The sequence below is a fragment of the Neovison vison genome, chromosome 14, assembly GCF_020171115.1.
Source record: "Neovison vison isolate M4711 chromosome 14, ASM_NN_V1, whole genome shotgun sequence".
In the NCBI taxonomy this organism is placed as follows: Eukaryota; Metazoa; Chordata; class Mammalia; order Carnivora; family Mustelidae; genus Neogale; species Neogale vison.
This window is the reverse complement of record NC_058104.1, coordinates 712,374-730,264: the sequence shown is the minus strand read 5'-3', so window position 1 is coordinate 730,264 and position 17,891 is coordinate 712,374. Positions and strand designations below refer to the sequence as shown.

The window sequence follows — 17,891 nt, the reverse complement described above, 5'->3', positions numbered from 1 at the left end:
CAACTCATTGGGCGGCTTCGACGGACGCCCCGCCCAGGGCCCCGAGCCGGCCAATAGCAAGGGGCTTCACAGGCCGCCGTGCTCCGGGGACCGTCACCGTGCTGCGACGCTTCAGGGGATCCTTAGGCCTCAGTGGTCTTTTCCCCCCGGCCCCTATCTCCAGCCCCAAGGAGACCTCCGGGACCCGTGCCCGAAGAGCTGCCCGCGCGGCATCCGGGGAGCCCTTGGAGATCTCGGCCTCCCTCTGCCCCTGCTGCCCGCCGGCGTGTCCTCGAGTGGACGCACGCATCACGAGGGGGAGTTTGCCGACGCTCCCTCCATTCGGGGACGCGGCTCCTTTAAGGGCGAAGGTGTCCGCAGCGCAGCCTGACTGGAAAGTCGCACCCGGACCAGGCTCCCAGGCCGGTCCCGGAGCGCGGGCCCGCGGCGACAGGGCGCGGGCGGCGGGCGGCGCGCGGGGGCGCAGGCGGCGGAGGCCGTGGGGGCGGTGCCGGCGGCTTGCGGGGCAGGCGCGCGACGGGCAGCCCTCGCAGGCCCCGCCCCGCCCCGCCCGCCGGGGTCCTCGGAGCGCTCGGGCTGCGCGCGGAGCGGGCTCGGGAGGGAAGTCCCGAGACAAAGGGAGCGCCGCCGCCGCCGCCGCCGCCGCCTCGTCCGCCTCGCTCGCCGGGCCGCGGCCGCCCGAGGTGAGCGCGGGGGGCGCGGGTGGGCGGCGGGAGGCGCGGGCGGGGGCCGGCCTCTGGGCGCAGGGGCCTCGGCCGCCGTCGGGCCCGGGCCGGGCGGGTGCCTCCTCACCCCCGACCCCCCGGCCCGGCCTGCCCCGCGCACCCCGGCTCCCAGCAGGGCCCCCGCGCCCCGGGGTCAGGTCCGCCTGGGAGCCGCGGCCGTGCGGCTTACCCCCCCGCACCGCGTCCCGGGTCCCGCCGGCCTCGGGCCCGCCCCCGCCCCCGCCGGGCCTGGCTGGGGTCGCGGCCGGCCGGCCCTTCGAGCCCCCGCCGCGCGCCCGTTCGGGAGCGGGGAGAACGGCCCCCTGGCGCGCGCGCGCGGCGGCGTCCCCGAGCTGCTGCTGGCAGCGGCCGCTGTTGACAGGGACGCGAGCCTGGGCCGCCCCGCCGCCGCGGTTCTCCTCCGCCCCAGGGAAATTCGTTTCCGGGGTCACGGTCTGCACACAGACCTGTGGCGCTTGCCAGCCGGGGAGAGCGTGCACGGCAGGAGGAGCTCCAAGTGGCGGAGTGCGGCCGCGCCGGCGGGCCTGGCGGGGGTCTGGAGAGCGGAGCCGTCCGAGTTTTCTCCTGCCTTTGAAGCGCGCCGCTCGCGCTTGGTGGGACCCGAACGGAGCGCTGAAGGGGGGCTTCCAGGAGGTCGCTCTGTGGGGGCTGAACGGAGGGCGGACCTGGTAGCTCCGAGAGCAGGAGGAGGGGCGGGCACGGTGAGCCGGGCTCCGGATCGCGGCCGTGCCTGGCTCGCTGGGTGTAGTGCGGGAATATCCTCAGTTCCTGGGTCTGTACAGCTGGCCTTCGACTTGTTGCCGTCTGGGGTCTGGAGCCCTGAATATTTCTTGCTGTTCAGGGAACTGCCTTTGGGTAGAGAACCGACTTTACAGAAAGGGAGATGAACCCCCACTTTCTCTGCATTGTTTGTGGCCTATTTTAGGGGCTTTCACCCATTTTACAGACTGAGAAGTTTGAGGAAGGGGAAGAGAAGAGCCTTCCGGGCACTCGGGCAGCCAGGAAGTGGCTCTGGGGTTCTTGCCCTCGGGGAGCAGGGCAGGATCGGAGAAGAGCATCTTCTAGTACATCCCAGTGTGGGAGCGGTGGAGGGAGGTGGAGGGCAGACCTCCCATTCTGCCTGTGGTTCAGAGACAGTCTTCATCTCGCCTCTGCTTCTCTGCAGTATCTGGTTAATGCGTACCTACATTACCTGCTCCCTAAGTGCAGGTCTGTTAGCTTGGGTTTTCGGTGGAGATCCTAAATGATCCCTTCTGTGTTGTAGTTAAAATGTAACAAATGGGCTGCTTTGTGGAAGATAGCGGGAGGGCCGTTGGGAGTGGAAGCATGTTTTAGAGACCAGGTCTCTACCGGGCAGCTGTGCACCTGTGGCTCTTCGCCCTGATGGCAGAAACCTGCTTTGGCACCCCGTCTGGCCCATTGGCACCCCTGAGGAGGGGGCTGCAGGAGCTCTCACGGGACCACCCCTCATTACCTCCCACAAGGTGGGACAGCTTACACAGCTAGGATCTGGGACAAGACCTCTGCAGGCGGCTCTGTCCGGTCTTCAGGGCAGAGGAGGTGGCCTGCAGCAGGGTTGTGACACAGGGTCAGCAAGCAGGCGTACTCAGGATCGCTTGGGCGGGCCTGGGGTTTCAGGAACCTGTTTTGATTCCTGGCTGAGCTCAAATTCGCAGAGACCTTGCATCTCACTTAAAAGAAGTGCTTGTCAGGCTTCTTGTGTTTGGGCACCAAACCTCTGTGCCAGCTGATTTGGCAGAAGCGACCTGCCAACTTGTGCCACCTGCTTGGGGGGCCGGGGGAGTGTTGCCAAGCGCCAGGGGGCAGGAGTGTGCCTTGTCCTCGAGTCTTGCAGGGAAGGGCATCTCTGCTGACCCTGGGATTGTTGTTGGGGCAAGAGTTTGAGAAACACGTGGAGGTGAAGGATTTTCAGTCTCAGGTTCATTATTGCCCACATCTGACAAGAGGACATGCACCCTGGACCCCGCTTCTGCCCGGACAAATACTCCAGACGGGTGCTGTGCTGTGAAGGAGATCAGGGCAGGTGTGTGCAAGGGTGGTCCCAGACACCCATGGCGTCATGTTCCTGGCGGTCTGGTCTGCACAGGGCTGGGGACAGAGGGTGCAGACCAGAATGCTGGGATCTTGTGGTGCTGAATTGGAGGTCTTTTTTGGTCCTAGCATGGTGGTGTCTAGTTTGTATGTGATTTTGAGGTCCAGTAAGGTTGAGCATTTGTTACAAGGTGTGTTCTGGGGTCAGATCTGTTCCATCATCCTTACGGCCATGCATCATGAGTAGAGACCTATGATTTTTTCGTGTTATAATTTCAGTAAATGTTTTTTGAAACGGGTTGGCGTCTAGCTGGTCTGGCGCTTTGTCGTGACTCACCCCACTTCCTGAGACCTGGGCTCTTGCAGGACACCGGGGACTGTGGTGGCTCTCTGGGACGGCCATTCCCAGACCACTCGTCCCACTTAACTTCTTGGGAAAAGAATTGTCCAAGAGTCTCCTAAACCCTGAGCACTGGGCCCTACCCAGAGTTCCTGACTGAGGGCCCCAGGGACTTGGAGGATGTGCGTTTCTGACAAGCATCCAGGACCCCACTTGGAGAGTCTAGGGCTGGTCTCTATTGAGCTATTGGCCTCACTCCTGCTGCACAGCGGTGTGGGAGCCCTGGGCAGGGTGTGTGTCGCTCGGGGACTGGGAGTGGGGTAACTGCGGGGGAGCAGCGGGGGCCGGAGTGATGAGTGTGATGTGGATTGGAGGGCTCGGGGGCAGTCGAAGGTCAGCCTGAGCTGGCCTGGGGGCTGCTGCACAGGAGTGGCTAACAGGAAGGGCGGGGGGGCCCTAGCTGGCTTCAAGTTGAGGTTCCCTGCTTAGCTGGAATCTTGCTTTCTGGGTTTCTCTTCTGGTTGTTCCCAGGTCTGTGTTGAGCCTGGCTAGGGACGGGTAGTTGAGCCTGAACTGGGAAGCGTGGCTGGGAGGTTGTCCTGAGTCTGGCTGAGAGCCCTCGTGGTGTGCAGAACCCTGTGTCGCAGTCAGGCACGTGGGGTGTTGCACCTCTTTCCCCGCAAGAGCTGAAGGACCTGTTGCCGGCCTTCTGTGGAAGCCTGAAGGGTCGGTGTTCTCTTCCAGGAGACACCTTCTTCGTCTTGTCAAGCTTTGTCTAGGGGAAGTGCTGGGTTCTGGGTATCTCCAGTGTTTCCGTGGACTTTGAAGACCACCAGACGGACCTCGGGTCAGACTCTCTGAGGGCAGCTGGGGGTGCCGGCCTGTTAGGCCCCGCTGGGGAAGCAGCGGACTGGACAGTCCGCTTGAGCTGCAGGTTGTGCGGGGCTGTGCATGGGGGATTCTGGGCTGGGGTGGGGGTGGAGGTGGGGGTGGTCTGGAGGTCCTGCGAGGAACGGCAGGTCTTCGAGCCGCCCTCCCCCCACCCCACTCCAGCACCCACTCCCAGGACAGGTGGACACAGCAGGCGGGCCGTGGGCTGACCTGCCTGCGGGCCTACCAGGGTGTCTTCTGGCCTTCCTGGGTGCTCCCTGCTGCCACCCCAACCTTCTGCTGACTCTCCCGAAGTGAATGGCAGACAGGCCTTGACCCGCCAGGGGATGGGGGTGCTGTGGGATGCAAAAGTGGAGGGGACAGAGGACAGTTCTGGGGGCCGCGGTGAGAGGTAGGTCTCTTGGGTGCTGTGGGCTAGGTGTGGTCTAGGGACTTGTCTGTGATGCGCTTGGACAGCTGTCCGCCCTGGGGCGCTTTTCTTCTCCGTTGCTTTCAAGAACAAGGATTATTTTCCTGGCCAGACCTGAATTTAAATTCTAAGCTGGGGCCTGATGGCACCCCACCCGCATCTCCACTGGCAAAGGAGAGCACCCTGCCACACCCATGGCCCCCTCCCCGTCGTCAGGCGGTGCTGTGGACAGCCTCACCTTGTCCTTGCGTTTCCTGCGGAGTCTGGCAGTGAGGAGTCTGACAGCTTGGGATCCCTGTTGCTCTAGCCCGCCACCATGGGACGCAGGAGAGTGGGCAAGGGTGTGGGCATCTGCCAGGAGTGCTGGCGGGCTCTCCCTGCACAGCACCTGACAGCCGTGTGGCCCCAGGCCTGTGCCTCGGCCTTCCTGCACCCCGGTCTCGCTGTGCCTGCGGTGTGTGCCTTGGGGCCCTGGGGGCGGCGGGGAGCCTGAGGGCTGCCTCAATTAACTGCTTGCTCTGTCCGGTCTCTTCCAGGGACTTTGAACATGTCGGGGATCGCCCTCAGCAGACTCGCCCAGGAGCGAAAAGCCTGGAGGAAGGACCACCCGTTTGTAAGGAAAGCTTTATTTCTGCACGCAGCAGAGTGAACTCGATTCCCCCTGTGGAAACCGGGAAGTCCCCTTTCCGCTCGGGCCTGTCACACGCTGTGCAGAGCGCCCGCTGGGGTCACAGGACAGTTCTGCGAGCGGGCGAGCTGGGATTCGTGGCACTGATGTGCCTGTGTGCTTGTCTTCTCTCAGGGCTTTGTGGCCGTCCCGACAAAGAATCCCGACGGCACGATGAACCTCATGAACTGGGAGTGCGCCATTCCGGGGAAGAAAGGGGTAAGAGAGGCTTTTCTTACCGGAGCTGCTCTTACCTCCGGCCAGCCTGCCCCATGTCGGCCCCACAGGCCCTGGCCCCATCCCCCTGGGGGGGCAGGGGTAGGGTGACCTGTGATGCCCCCAGCCCCGCCCCATGGGCACTTGTAATTGAGAAAGGGGAGCCGGGCTGTGGAGAGGGGTGGATGCCACACCCCCACCAAGCCTGGGGGCCAGAACGTGCTGCATTTCTGGGGCAAGAGGAGCTTTGAGGGCCTTCACACTTGTCCTTCAGCCCCGAGCTCGTGATGCTGGTCCCGGCAGTCTTTCCGGGCTAGCTGCTTCTGCTCAGATGCAGACGCTCCCCGTGGGCCAGCTGGGAAAGCTGTGTGCAGCCTGAGCGTGCCAGGGCCGTTGGGGACCAGCATGCTGGAAGCATATGGGAGTGAGGGTCTCCCACAACCCTGTGTCCAGCTCTTCCGGGATGACCCCAAAGGGAAGAGGAGGCCCCTGAGGTGTCCCCATTATTCCCGAGGCCTTGTCGCCTGTTTTCTTTCCCCTGTGGTTCGTGGTGACCGTCCGGGAGCCGCCTCTTCCTCTGTGAAGCTGGTGGGGGTAGGACATGGCTTTGCGCGGTGACGGGGTCTGGGTCTGGGTTCGGCGGCCAGCCTGCGCCTCTGCCTGTGCTGTGACCATTCTCCATCTCTTGTCTGAGACTGCAGCGGGGGTGGCCGTCTTCCTCCCAGAGGAGGCTGGGGAGGGCTGTGGGGTCACAGAGCTGGAGGGAGGGGCCTCGATGCAGCTGCTTAGATGGAGATCTGACCGCGACCCACTCCCCCCAGTCCTGGGGTCATAGGCGCTGCCAAGTCCCTGCTATCTTTCCAGAAGTCCACCCTCAGCCCCACTCCTCCCCAGGGAGGGCTCTTTCCAGGCCTCTTTGGGGGCCATGAAGACACAGCTCTGTCATGGGGACAGCTGGTCTTTGGGCTAGTTTAGGAGTCCACCTCCCTGTTGGGATGGTGCCGGGGGACGGTCTGCAGAAGCCGGCTTTTCTGTGCTCAGCGCGCCGCGCTCCTAACCGCTGCTTCGTTTCCCAACAGACTCCCTGGGAAGGAGGCTTGTTTAAGCTCCGGATGCTTTTCAAAGACGATTACCCATCCTCACCCCCAAAATGTGAGTAGAGCGAAGTCTGCCAGAGTCACTCGGCTCCGGCACGTTCCAGCAGAGATCTGCGATCCAGTGTTCTCTGGGGGGTGACTCTGGGGACTCCTGTCCCTGAGCCTGGCTGTGGATCGGAGCTCATTCAAGGCCCCTGGGCTGGGAGGCACACACAGTGGGCTGGGTCACAGATTCTGGCTGTGATCACTGGGAGGCTCCCGGGCTCTTTGTGCCTCCTGGGGAGAAGGTGCCACTATCTCCAGCCCCAGCAGGGATGGGCATGTGAAGGACCACAGTCCAGGGCCTCCCCCCTCAGGCTGCCTTATGTCCCTCACTCAGTGTCACTCTCCCTGCTGGTAACAGTTTTGTGTGTGCAGCCCGGGCAGGTCGCGGTGCCTCACACAGTGCTGTGCTCTATGGCAGAACTGTGGCGGTGAGGGCCTACAAGTCCCTCCTGCTTTGTGGCCAGAGTTTCCCCAGCCCTGTCCGTGGTCGGTCAGTTGGGCAGTGAACACGTGTCTCCGTGTGTGCACAGCCCGTGGCAAGGCCAGGCCGTGTGTAAACGTTTACTCTGCAGTTATTTATTCAGAAGATAGAAGTACATTTTCCATTATGAGGGCATGTACCAGAAGAACTTGAGAAATCAATGATTAGCGGGGTAACCACTGGGATGGAGACTGTTCAGGGTGATTCTCTGCTGTTCCGATACTTTCGCCACGTGCAGCTGTCCCTTCAAATGACTGCCTTCATTGAAAAATGAGATACATTTTAGTTGCTTTTCTCAATTCTGTTCAATATGGAAGTTTGAGCAAATGCAACAAGAAAGAGAAAAGTGCCCACAGAAGAGCATGAAAGGGAGACGGGCTGCAAGCCGCCTTCCCGGCACTGGCTTGTGAAGGTCATGGGATGAGAGGTTAACGTGCAAAAGCCTGTTTTCCTGGAGTTGCTACAAGTGAAGCATTCAAACCAGGTGCTACAGTAGCCTCAGACACGAGAGTGAATCCACCCAGAGTTCACATCTCCAGACTGGAGGGTCTGGAGCACAGCACAGAAGCCAAGGACAGGTTCCGACACAAGGACCTGGGTTCCCCGGGTGGGCGGGAAGCCCCAGTGCTGTGAGGGTGTCTGTTGTCTCGAAGCCTGTCTGTGGGGCACGTGTGATCCCAGGTACAGTCCAAGCACATTTGTGTGGCAGTGGCCACGGGGACCCTGGCAGGTAGAGGCGCAGAGGGTGGAGAGTGGTTTGGCCCTCAGAGTGCCGGGGGTGGTTGTGAGGCCCAGGCAGAGGCTCGTCAGGAGCGGGTACCCGGCTCTGACAGCGGGATGGGCAAGATGGGACCTCGACGCCCCAGCCGCGGGGACCCGGTGACGGGAGACGCAGGCCCGCGGAGCAGAGCCACCACACGCAGGGTGGCTCAGTTCTTGACAGAAGGAGCAAGAGGTGTGGGAAGAGGGTGCCCTAAGTAACAGACCACGGGGCATCGCAGCGGAAGGAGGAGGGAATCAGCCTCCCAGAGAGATCTGGACGCCCCACGCAGAGGTGGAGCCGTAGGGCTCTGAGAGGAAGGGGGTGGGTAGGAGGTGGCACCTCCATTCCTTGGGTCCCTTTAACTTTGAGCAGTGACACAGGGCGCCCCCTGGGGGCGGAGCAGCCCGCAAGCGGATTGCAAGACACCTAGAGCAGGCCTTCCCTGGGGACAGCGGCGGAGTGGGGTGCGGAGAAGGTTCCGGGTGATCCTGAGCACGTACCCTGAGTACCTGAAGGGCACGCACGCGGTCAGTGAGGAAAAGGCAGAGAGCCCGCCAGCCAGCAGGCCCTTCGCAAGAGAGGCTGTCGTCCCTGCCAGCCTGCAGAGAGAAGGAAGGTGCCCAGGTCTGTCACCGGACATTTGCAAGCCACGTGCGGCCAGGGTGGAAAGGGCCGAGTAGCTGGGGCCCGCCACCTGCTGTGTCTGCGCCGTGTCTGCGGGAGCCGGGCTTGGGCCTGCCCGGGCACCAGCTGCGCTAACCAAGTGATTATCCAGACGCGAGCGTGTGCTCACCGGAAGCCCGAGGCAGCCCCAGGGTCCGTGGACGAGCCCATGGTGGGCAGTGGGGGCTGGCCCACAGCCACCGGAGGGGAGGACCCACACCACGGCGGTTCTTCCCCACGCGATGACACGCAGTCGGACCCAGAGTCCCCGTGGGAGTCAGCGGTGGGCTCTGTGACGCCTTGGGCTCTGTGACACCTCGGGGCAGGGACCTCTCCAGGCAGAGGGAGCCAGCGGGGACCAGAATTGGGGTCAGGGCTTCAGGGGAAGCGGCTGCTCCCTCGACCGTGCGCTTTCCTCGGTAACACAGCAGACCCGCCCCTCAGATGAGACGCAGACCAGGGGTTGTGCTCACTGGAGGGACCAGAGGAAGAGCGAAAAGGCATCCATGGCACGGAAGAAGGTTCCCGCGAGGCCCACCAGATGGGGCTTGTGGCCAGAATGTGCGTGGCGCTCGGCGAGTCGGGATGGCCCCACTGCAAATGGACGAGAGACTTGATGGGTGTTTTGAAAAGCGGACTGTGTGGCACTCGCCCCCGGAGTCTCCAGGGCAGCACCAGCCCGAGTCGCACGAGGCGGCTGCCGCTCCGTAGCGGGGTGGCAGAGCTCCACGGGGCCTGGCTGGCTCTGCTGGGCGTGTGGAAGCTGCGCACGGGCACTGCCTCCTTTTCAGGACAGACACACAACGCCTGCTCACGGCTTTGTCTACGGCGGCCGGGTGCGAGCAGAGGTGGCTCCGTGGTGGGGTGGGGGGGACACTTGCCACGGCGCCTGTGTCTGAGGAGTCCCCGCCGGGGTGCTGCTCGCGTGCTGGGGGCGAAGAGCAGCTCGGGGCGGCTCCAGCTGTCTTGTCGTTTTGGGATCCTCGAGCTGCTCTGCCCCCGTCGTGCTTTTCTGGGTGAATGTACGTAGAGGGGGAGGGGGAGGGTAGGGCGCCCACATGAAGAGAAGTGGCCTCAGACCTTAGCCGTCCCAGGGTGGGTTCAACGCAGTTCTTGTTCTTATACATTTTATAGTTTCCTATGTGGTGTTTTTGTTTTGTTTTAGTTTTTGTGTTTTAAAAAACGTGGAGGGGGATAGTGTGAGGTCCTACAGGCCTGTCTTCAAAGCAGGGTGATTTGCTCTGAAAATGGCCACTTTTTTGGAAGGACCTCAGAGTTCCTGCCCTCCACTGTGCCCCCAGGACTGTCCTCATTGCTACAGCTGTCCTCCTTCCCACATCTGGGCTGGCTTGGGGAGGTGGGTGAGGGTGACCAGGGCCAGGGACCTAGGCAACCACATGGCTTCACCCCTGAGTCTGGGAACTGTGTGCGCCCCGCCCACACTGCCACCTCGCAGCCCCAATTCTGAACCGCATGCCTGCTGGCCAGCAAGGTGCCCAATGCAGGGCAGGGGACAGCAGCTGCCACAGAATCGTGTTTCCTTTCTCTCTCTGCCGCAGGTAAATTTGAGCCACCGCTGTTTCACCCGAACGTGTACCCTTCGGGCACAGTGTGCCTGTCCATCCTCGAGGAGGACAAGGACTGGAGGCCAGCCATCACAATTAAGCAGGTACGAGATGCAGGGGGCCAGCCTCAGCCTTTCTGTGGGGCCAGAGGACGGTGGTCTTGCTCTGAAGCCGGGGCCAGTGTTCTCGGAAAGCTTGGTTTTGTAACCGCTGAGCTCCGTGTTTTCTTTATTTCTTACACAGATCTTGTTAGGAATACAGGAACTTCTAAATGAACCAAATATCCAGGACCCAGCTCAAGCAGAGGCCTACACGATTTACTGGTAAGTACTGGTCCGGCTGCCCTTGCCGTGGCCGCATGTTGGCTTGTACACGCTTCCCTAGAAGTCCAGCCCAGGCTGCCACTCCCTTTCTTGCATGGCCCTGAGACTCGACCCGTGACCGGGAGACCGAGTAAGGTGGGCATGGAAGCGTCTGAGGCCGGGAAGCAAGCAGGCAGGCCCTGTAGGCAGTGGGAGCTCCATGTGCAAAGGGCCTGTGGTGGGCAAAAACAGGTGACCAGGGCCAGTAGGGCCACAGCACTGTTGGTTAAGGGTGGGGGGACGGTCAGGAGACGGAGGTTGGATGACATAGGCTCCTATTGGCTACTTTGTCCCTGATAAGCTGTGGCCAGGCAAACCAGGTGCCTCGGTGAACCCTAGTACAGCTCAGAGAGCAGGGCCCCCCGGGCGGGCACCAAAGGAGGCATGTTCTGTATCATGGCTCCCCAGGGGCCCACAGCTCCCGCCGTTTCCATCTTGCTGCTCCTCCCAGGCGTAGATGTGGGCCACAGGGGAGCGGTACTCCTGGCTTGATCTGGGTCACCTAGCTGCCATGCTGTCCCCACCAGATGTCAGGAGTTCACTCCTCGCCCCAGCCCTTCCCTGAGTGGTACTGTGTTGCCCACCGCCTGCACTGAGGGAGGCAGTGACCAGGATAGATTCCCAGGCCTGGGCCAGTCAGCCACAGAGAGAACCCTGTGCTTGAGCAGAGGCCCCACGGTTGTGGGTCCTGGGTCCCCTGGCCATGTCCGCCAGCCTTTTAGGCTGGCCCGGGTTAGGGGCCTTATGCCAGGGAGGGGACTCTGACCCCTTGCTCCTCCACATTTGGAAAGCTGGGACCGATGGGGCTAACTTAGGGGAGAGGCTGGGGCGTGTTCCTCCTGGGGGACGTTTCTGGAATCAGCAGTGCCGAGGGTCAAAGCTGAGATCAGGACTGTACTCCGGCCACTCTGGACATTGCCAGGTGACGTGTCCGGGGAGCACCTGAGAAATGCCAGGTTGCAGGCGATGGCATTTGTCCCCCCAAAGTGGTTTCAGGTCCTAGGCCCAGCCCAGTGTTGGCCAGGAGCAAGCAGCAGGATGCGCCCAGCCAGGGCCGGGGCCTGTCCCAGTGGGGCTCAGCAGCAGGTCCCTTGTCCTGTTGGCGTGTGTGCACTCACAGTGACTCAGGAGATCCGTCCCCTCCCTTGGCCCCAAGCCGGGTGCTGTGCGATGTCACCGTGCCATCTGTCCGCACTGACACAGTGGCCTAAGCCTCGCATACAAGGCCACTCAGGATGCACCACGTTCTCGTGACAGACCAAGTAGCCTGCAGAGCTGAGGAGGTCTCGGGCCTTCCGAGAACTTGCTGGCCTGGTGCGCGAGGGTTTTTTTGTTTTTTGTTTTCTTAAGATTATTTATTTATTTTAAGGTTACTTATTTGTTAGAGACAGAGCACAGGCAGGTGGAATGACAGTGACAGAGGGGGAGGCAGGCTCCCCGCCAAGCAGAGAGCCTGATGTGGGGCTCGATCCCAGGACCCTGGGATCATGACCTGAGCCGAAGGCAGAGGCTTTATCCACTGAGCCACCCAGGCGCCTCCCGGTGTGTGCTTTGTCATGGGTGACGCTCATTGTGGCTGATGGTGGCCACAGGCACCGCAGTGTCCCCGTAAGCAGCCGGCCTTCTTCGTGTCTCTTCCCAGCGCCGGGGCAGCAGGACTGGAGGCTCGCTGTGATGCACCAGCAGACCCGGCAGGGTGTGTGGCCGCTCCCCCGGGGCTGCTGGGTGTCTTTCCTGCTCTGGGAAGCGTCGCCGCCAGTCCTGGCCTGCCCTTGTTCCCACGACTTCTCCCGTCAGCGTCCCTTTTAAGAGCACGTTGGAACAGCTCCGCTGGCCGCTGCGGGCCACAGGGGCTCCCCTGGCGGTGGACAGCCGGCCTGGCTGCCCCTGCCCTGGAGCTCTGGGGCCGGAAAAGGCCGCAGACAGGAGTCCTGTGGCCTTGATGCCGCAGCTCTCCGTGGCCCGGGCAGGTGGCTACCACTGTGGTGTGTTCACTGGAGCCTGCTGCCCCTTGAGGGAAGTCCCCTCGGGGGCCCTTTGTCCCTCCACCCTGAGAGCCCCAGCGTGCCCGGGGCCTGGGCCACAGTGACCTGGAGCAGCGTCCTGAGAGGCGTCCATGGAGAGACCACAGCTTGGGGGGACCCCTAGCTTCTTTGCGGGGAGCACTCCATACCCCCAGGCGAGTGTCCCCACGTGCACACACTGCACCTGGGCTCCGGGCAGGATCCCAGGTCAGCCCTGGAGCTTCTGTTGGCCCTCAGGGCCCCACAGGGAAACAAGCAGGAGTCCCGTCCGTCTGTAGCCAAGATTTGTGCCCAGCAATCTGGACTTTCTCTCCAGAACGAAAGCAGCGGCTTCCGGCTTAGAGCGCGGTACACGCCTGGCCGCCCCCCGGGCCTTTCTGATCAGAGGCCGACCTCTGAGCCTGCTCTGCGTCCCATGACGCCCTGGGCCCTGAGGGGGCCGCGCCCGCTGACCTGTCTCTCTCTTGACCTCCTCCTCAGCCAAAACAGAGTGGAGTACGAGAAGAGGGTTCGAGCACAAGCCAAGAAGTTCGCACCTTCATAAGCAGCGACCACACAGCAGCGTAAGAAGGAAGGGATTGGTTTGGCAAGAACTTGTTTACAACATTTTTGCAAATCTGACGTTGCTCTGTACAATTACTAGTCACCTGGGAGGGGGGCGGGCGCCATTTTCCATTTCCGCCGCTGGCACGCAGTCCTCGACGCGCTGAGCTGCCCGGTTTTTCATACAGGGTCTCTTCCTTCGGTCTTTTGTATTTTTGATTGTTATGTAAAACTTGCTTTTATTTTAATATTGATGTCAGTATTTCAACTGCTGTAAAATTATAAACTTTTATACTTCGATGAGCCCCGAGGAGCTAGTTTCCTTTGCTCGCGGATGCAGGCATGCCTCCCGCCGTGTAGAGCTACGCAGCCGCCCGCCGGCCCCTCCCGCCTTGCTCCCCGCAGACCCCGGTTGTGTTGCTTATGAGCCTCAGATCCAAAGGCCGCCGGCGTCTCGTTTCCGCATCACTTCCTTTGTGTTTATATGGCGTTTTGTCTGTGTTGCTGTTTAGAGTAAATAAACTGTTTATATAAAGGTTTTCGTTGCATTATCGTCATTAAGAGCGTGAGGAGGCGGCCTCACGGTGCCTGGCCCCCCACACGGCTGCAGGTGCCCGGAGCCCAGCTCGCTGCTGTGCCCGGCCTTGCCTGGACCCGCGTGGCGCTCGGCCCAGGCCTCTGAACAGTGCTGTGTGCGAGGACGGCGTGCGTCCAGGGCCTGTCCCCACACCCCAGGTCTGGGGGCTGCGCAGAGAGCGGATGGGGTCAGGTCGGAAGTGGTGTCAAGAGCCTTCTAGAACTGGCGTGGGCAGGACCCAGCCCCAGGGAAGACGGGGCGCCAGCAGCTCCCCCTCGTTCTGGCACGTGCTGGTGTCCACCTCGGGCCTGCAGTCTTCAGTGCCCACCCGGCCTCACTGGCTGCCCTGCGACCTCCCTGCGCTCGCTGCGCCAGCCCCCACCCCAAGTGCGGGGGCCAGGCTGAGGCCACCGTGCACAGGCGCCTCCCTGTTCCCGAGGGGCTCTGAGCCCGGTCTGCCTGCTGCGCTGTGCTCACATAGCACCCCAAAACCTGCGCCCACTGCACAGCTTCCCCAGGTCAGCTGCCTGCTCAGTTGGGAAACAGGTCTGGGAGCTGGCTCAGCCGCCGGAGGCCCTAGGTGGAGACGGGCAAGCCAGGGGCCCGGCCTGGTGAGCTCAAGACCCTGCACCAGCTGACCTCGCCTTTCCCCCATCCCCCGCTCCAGGGACTCTCAACGGCTCACCTGTGGTTCCAGCGCATAGACCGAGCCAGGGCCGGAGGGCCCGTCGCAAGGGCCCTTGGTCAGGAAGGGCATCGGGACACGGCCCAGCGGCAGGATGGCCGCAGAGGTTGGAGGCCGTGTCCGGAGGCTCCTCGGCCACAGTTCTTGCGTGGCTCCGAGGTCCCAGTGCCTTGCTCGCTCGCTTAGCCGGACGAAGCTGGACGTTTGATGTTGGTGATTTGTTCTGATACAGACGGCCTTCACGGGGACTCAGCTGGCTTGTGTGTCTGTAGCCTCTCCCAGAATGTCTTATTTTGTAATGACTGAGCGACACTTAGTAACGGCTGCACATGTATATGGTTAATATATATGGAAATTCAATATATTTTCTAGTTGAAGCATTCTGAAGTAATCAATGTTTCTAGCAGATTGTCATGATTTCCACTAATGAAATGTCCTTTTGTGCCACAGTCCTTGGCTTAATAAAGATGTGACTCTTGTAACAGGAGTATGCAATGTGCCCGCCTGTTTCCGACGTGAGGGTCGAGAGTGTGTTCCCGGCATGGGGCGCCGAATGATTAGTAAGGAATTGTGGGCAGTACATAAACCACTGTATCTAAGAACCCTCCAATTAAAAGCATTTCCACAAAGTGCTGCCTGTAGGGTGTGTCCTTTTCCTGCCCCCAACCCCTCCACCTCAGACTCTCAGGGGTCTGCGGTGGGGGGAGGGGGGTGCCAGTGACCCTGGAGCCAGGGTGGAATGCCCCTGTGGACCCCCTGGAGACCAGGCACACGTCCTGTGCTGACTTTGGCCCTGTGGCCAGGGGCCCCCTGCATCTCCCAGGCCTGCTAGAGCAGGGCGTCCCCCCCCGGGACCCCAAGCTGTCCTTGACTCCTGGGGTGGGCCTACCCCGGGAATGCCCAGCTGCATGTGAGTCCTCAACTCAGACCCCAGTACTGCTGGGATGGCCTGGGGCTCTGGCCTGGCCTTGGGGCTCCCGGGAAAACCTGGCCAGGGCTGGAAGGGCAGTGGGTCCCCAAGAGTCCCCCTGGCCTCCCAGGATGTTCTCGCCCAGGCCAGATCCGCACCCTCACAGCTGTCCTGTGTGCAAAGCTGCCTCCTTACCTGGTGGGGCTGCCGGAAGCCTCTGGGTGCGGCTCAGGCTCTGCGGACAGGCAGCCCCCATTTTGAGGTTGCCATGACGACAAGTTGCCTGGTGAAGGTTGGAGGGCCAGGCTGAACACTGGCTTGGGCCGCCTAGAACCAGTCTGAACCTGCTCCAGCAGGGAGGGGCCTGAGAAATGCTGGTCCAGGCTCTGTCCCCAGCTGACCCTGGTGCTGGGTCAGGGGGCTTTCCTGTTGGTGTGGCCCAAGGCTTGTCTGGAGTCCTCCAGATGCTGGGATCCCATCTGCAAAGGCCCTGGCCCTGACTGAGGGGGCTGGCTTAAGACCATGGGGTGGGACAGGGTGGGAGCTCTCGGTCCCGTCCACCCTGCTGTCCCCAGACCTAAGGAACCCAGCACCTGTCACGAAGTTGCGGGTCCAAGGCCTCGGTTCTCCCTCCCTGACCTCTCCATTTCCAGGGGACCTACTCAGCACCCTCCTGAAGACAAGGGCCCTTGGTGCTCATGCTGCCCCTCCCGCTCCTGGAGCCTCAGAACCTGGGCCCCCCCTTGTGCAGAGGAGTGTGCTGGGTACTCAGCTCCTCCATCTCTGCCTCCTGATGGGGCGCACGACCTTTGCCCCCTCCACGGCCCCTCACAGAGGAGTGAGTGCAGAAGGGGCCTTGCTGGGAGGTGGCCCCGCACACCTGCCTCTGGGCCAGAAGCTGATGGGCAGGCTTAGTGGACAGACAGTGGACAGCGCTCTGCGGCGAGGAGGCTGGCCCCCACGGAGACCCGTGGAGCCCTGTGTGGGCCCGCTGCTCTGCTCCCGCCCCCTCCCCCAGCCCCACGGAAACCTCAGGCCCACAGTGGCACCTGAGCCTGAAGCCCAAGACCACCCTGACCTGGTGCAGGCTTCACCTGTGCAGGTGTTGGCTTCTGGTGACATGACCCCTCCCACCTGGGGCCACATCTTCTACTGGCAGAACCACCCAGATGGCACAGGCAATGGGACGCATTCCTGTGGTCCTGAGTGCCCTGGTCCAAGTCCCTGGGCTTTGCCTCTGCCATTCTCCATGGCTGCCCTCCCCCTCACACCTGACAGGTGCCCAGGAACAGACTGGAGCTAGTGGGAGGAGCCTGCCTGCTAGGGGCTCTGCCTGCAATTCCAAGGGCTGCCACCAGAGGGCATGAGGTCAAGCTACTCCGTTTTCTTACTCTAAAATTTTATTTTTTTATATAGGCTCGAACCTACACTCGGAGATCAAGAGTTGCATGCTCCACTGACAGAGCCGGCCAGGTGCTCCAAACGTCTTTGAACCATGAGGGCTGGCGTGTCCTTCCAGAGACGCCCCCTCACCTCCGGGGCTGCCCTTCTCCCTGCCCTCCAGCTGCCGGAGCATCTGTCCAGAGCCTAGGGGTTCTCTCCTGGCCGTATGGAGGGAAAGCCGCACCCCCTGCCTGCCCAGAGCCCAGAGGAGGTGAATCCCACCTCTCCACCAGTCCTGCCAAGCCTGATCTCTCTAGGTGAGGTTTTGTGCCCCAACTCCTGCTGTGAAATATGCGTGCTCCATATTGCCCCCTCCCCACCCTCTCTCCTTGCTGTGGGGTCACCCCCCCACACCTACAGAGGTGGGAACTGAGTGCCCCGAGGGCAACCATGGCCATGGGTACCGTCCCATGTGGACCTGACCCAGTACCGCCTCCTCGAAGAGACCCCCCCCGCCCCCTTGCTGAGGGGTGGGTGCCGTTGCTACGTCCATTTCACCAACAAAAGGGAAACTGAGGTCCAGAGCAGCAGAGGGGTGTGACGGGACAGAGGCCTGACCGAGGCGGGGAGGAGGATGGGAGTGGGCAAGAATGGGCCCATCTCTCCCTTTCCAGCCAGTGTTTGTGGATGGAGGCCCGAGGGATTTTCTGGGGGAACTGAGGTCCAGGGCCAGGCTCGGGACCCAGCCAGTTGCTTTGTGGCCCGGGAACAGCCCTTCCCCTCCCCAGGACATAGCTTTCTTATCTGTCAAAGAGGGTGGTGAGGTCTCCAACAGGCCTCCACCCCAACAGGCCACAGGGTTAGGGCTGGGGCCTCTGTGCTGCTGGACCCCAGCCCCATGCTCCCCAAAGGACAGGGGATGTGGGTGCAAGCAGCGTTCTCTCCCTTGGCAGCGGCCCCTCCTAACTTCCTGTTTATAGCGGCTGTGGGATCTCATCTCTTCACTCCAAAGCCATTATGATCACCATGGCAACCAGGCCCGTGTTTGTTCCAACAGGTTGGCAGAAGCTCACGAAGGACTGCAGGGGCTGGGGGGGGGGCGTGGGCTCTGAGATCCTAGCTCAGGACCTGCCAGCCCCCAGGGGAGAGCAGCAGCTGCTCCCTCCGCAATCCCCATCCTGTGCAGAAGGCAGCCCGGGCTCAGCTTGTCCCAAGCAGTCAAGGTGTGTTCCTGAGCATCTCTATCCCCCTGTGCTGGCTGTGCTGGGCCAGGATGGAAGCAGGGTCCGCAGGCAGAGAGCTTCCAGAAGCCAAACCCACCCTGGGAATGCCATGTCTCCTCCAAGGCAGTTTGGACCCGTATGGGTCCGGACCTGGGAGCTGCGACAGGTGGTGTCCCCCTCAGAGCCCTGTCCGTCCCATCCCGGGGTGATGGGAGAGGTGCTGGGTCCCCCCAGGGCCATGCTGTTGCCACACTCCCTCCCTGAACTCCA

The 17,891-nt window shown here is 62.0% G+C and overlaps 1 protein-coding gene across 1 annotated transcript; it reads left to right on the top strand.

The window, feature by feature from the left end:
* The first annotated feature begins 618 nt into the window (after positions 1-618).
* On the top strand, positions 619-14,592 carry UBE2I (ubiquitin conjugating enzyme E2 I). The gene is made up of 7 exons (XM_044234166.1): positions 619-683; positions 4,954-5,030; positions 5,220-5,303; positions 6,380-6,452; positions 9,909-10,018; positions 10,158-10,237; positions 12,781-14,592. Exons 2-7 carry the CDS (start codon positions 4,965-4,967, stop codon positions 12,842-12,844), a joined length of 477 nt encoding a protein of 158 aa, XP_044090101.1. The 5' UTR covers positions 619-683; positions 4,954-4,964; the 3' UTR covers positions 12,845-14,592.
* The last annotated feature ends 3,299 nt before the right edge of the window (positions 14,593-17,891 follow it).

Bases quoted from the DNA above. Each gene is read 5' to 3' on its own strand.
- UBE2I (XM_044234166.1), top strand. From the start codon at position 4,965: ATGTCGGGGATCGCCCTCAGCAGACTCGCCCAGGAGCGAAAAGCCTGG. The intron at 6,453-9,908 runs GTGAGTAGAGCG...TCTCTGCCGCAG, and splicing joins CCCATCCTCACCCCCAAAAT to GTAAATTTGAGCCACCGCTG. The intron at 10,019-10,157 runs GTACGAGATGCA...TTTCTTACACAG, and splicing joins CAGCCATCACAATTAAGCAG to ATCTTGTTAGGAATACAGGA.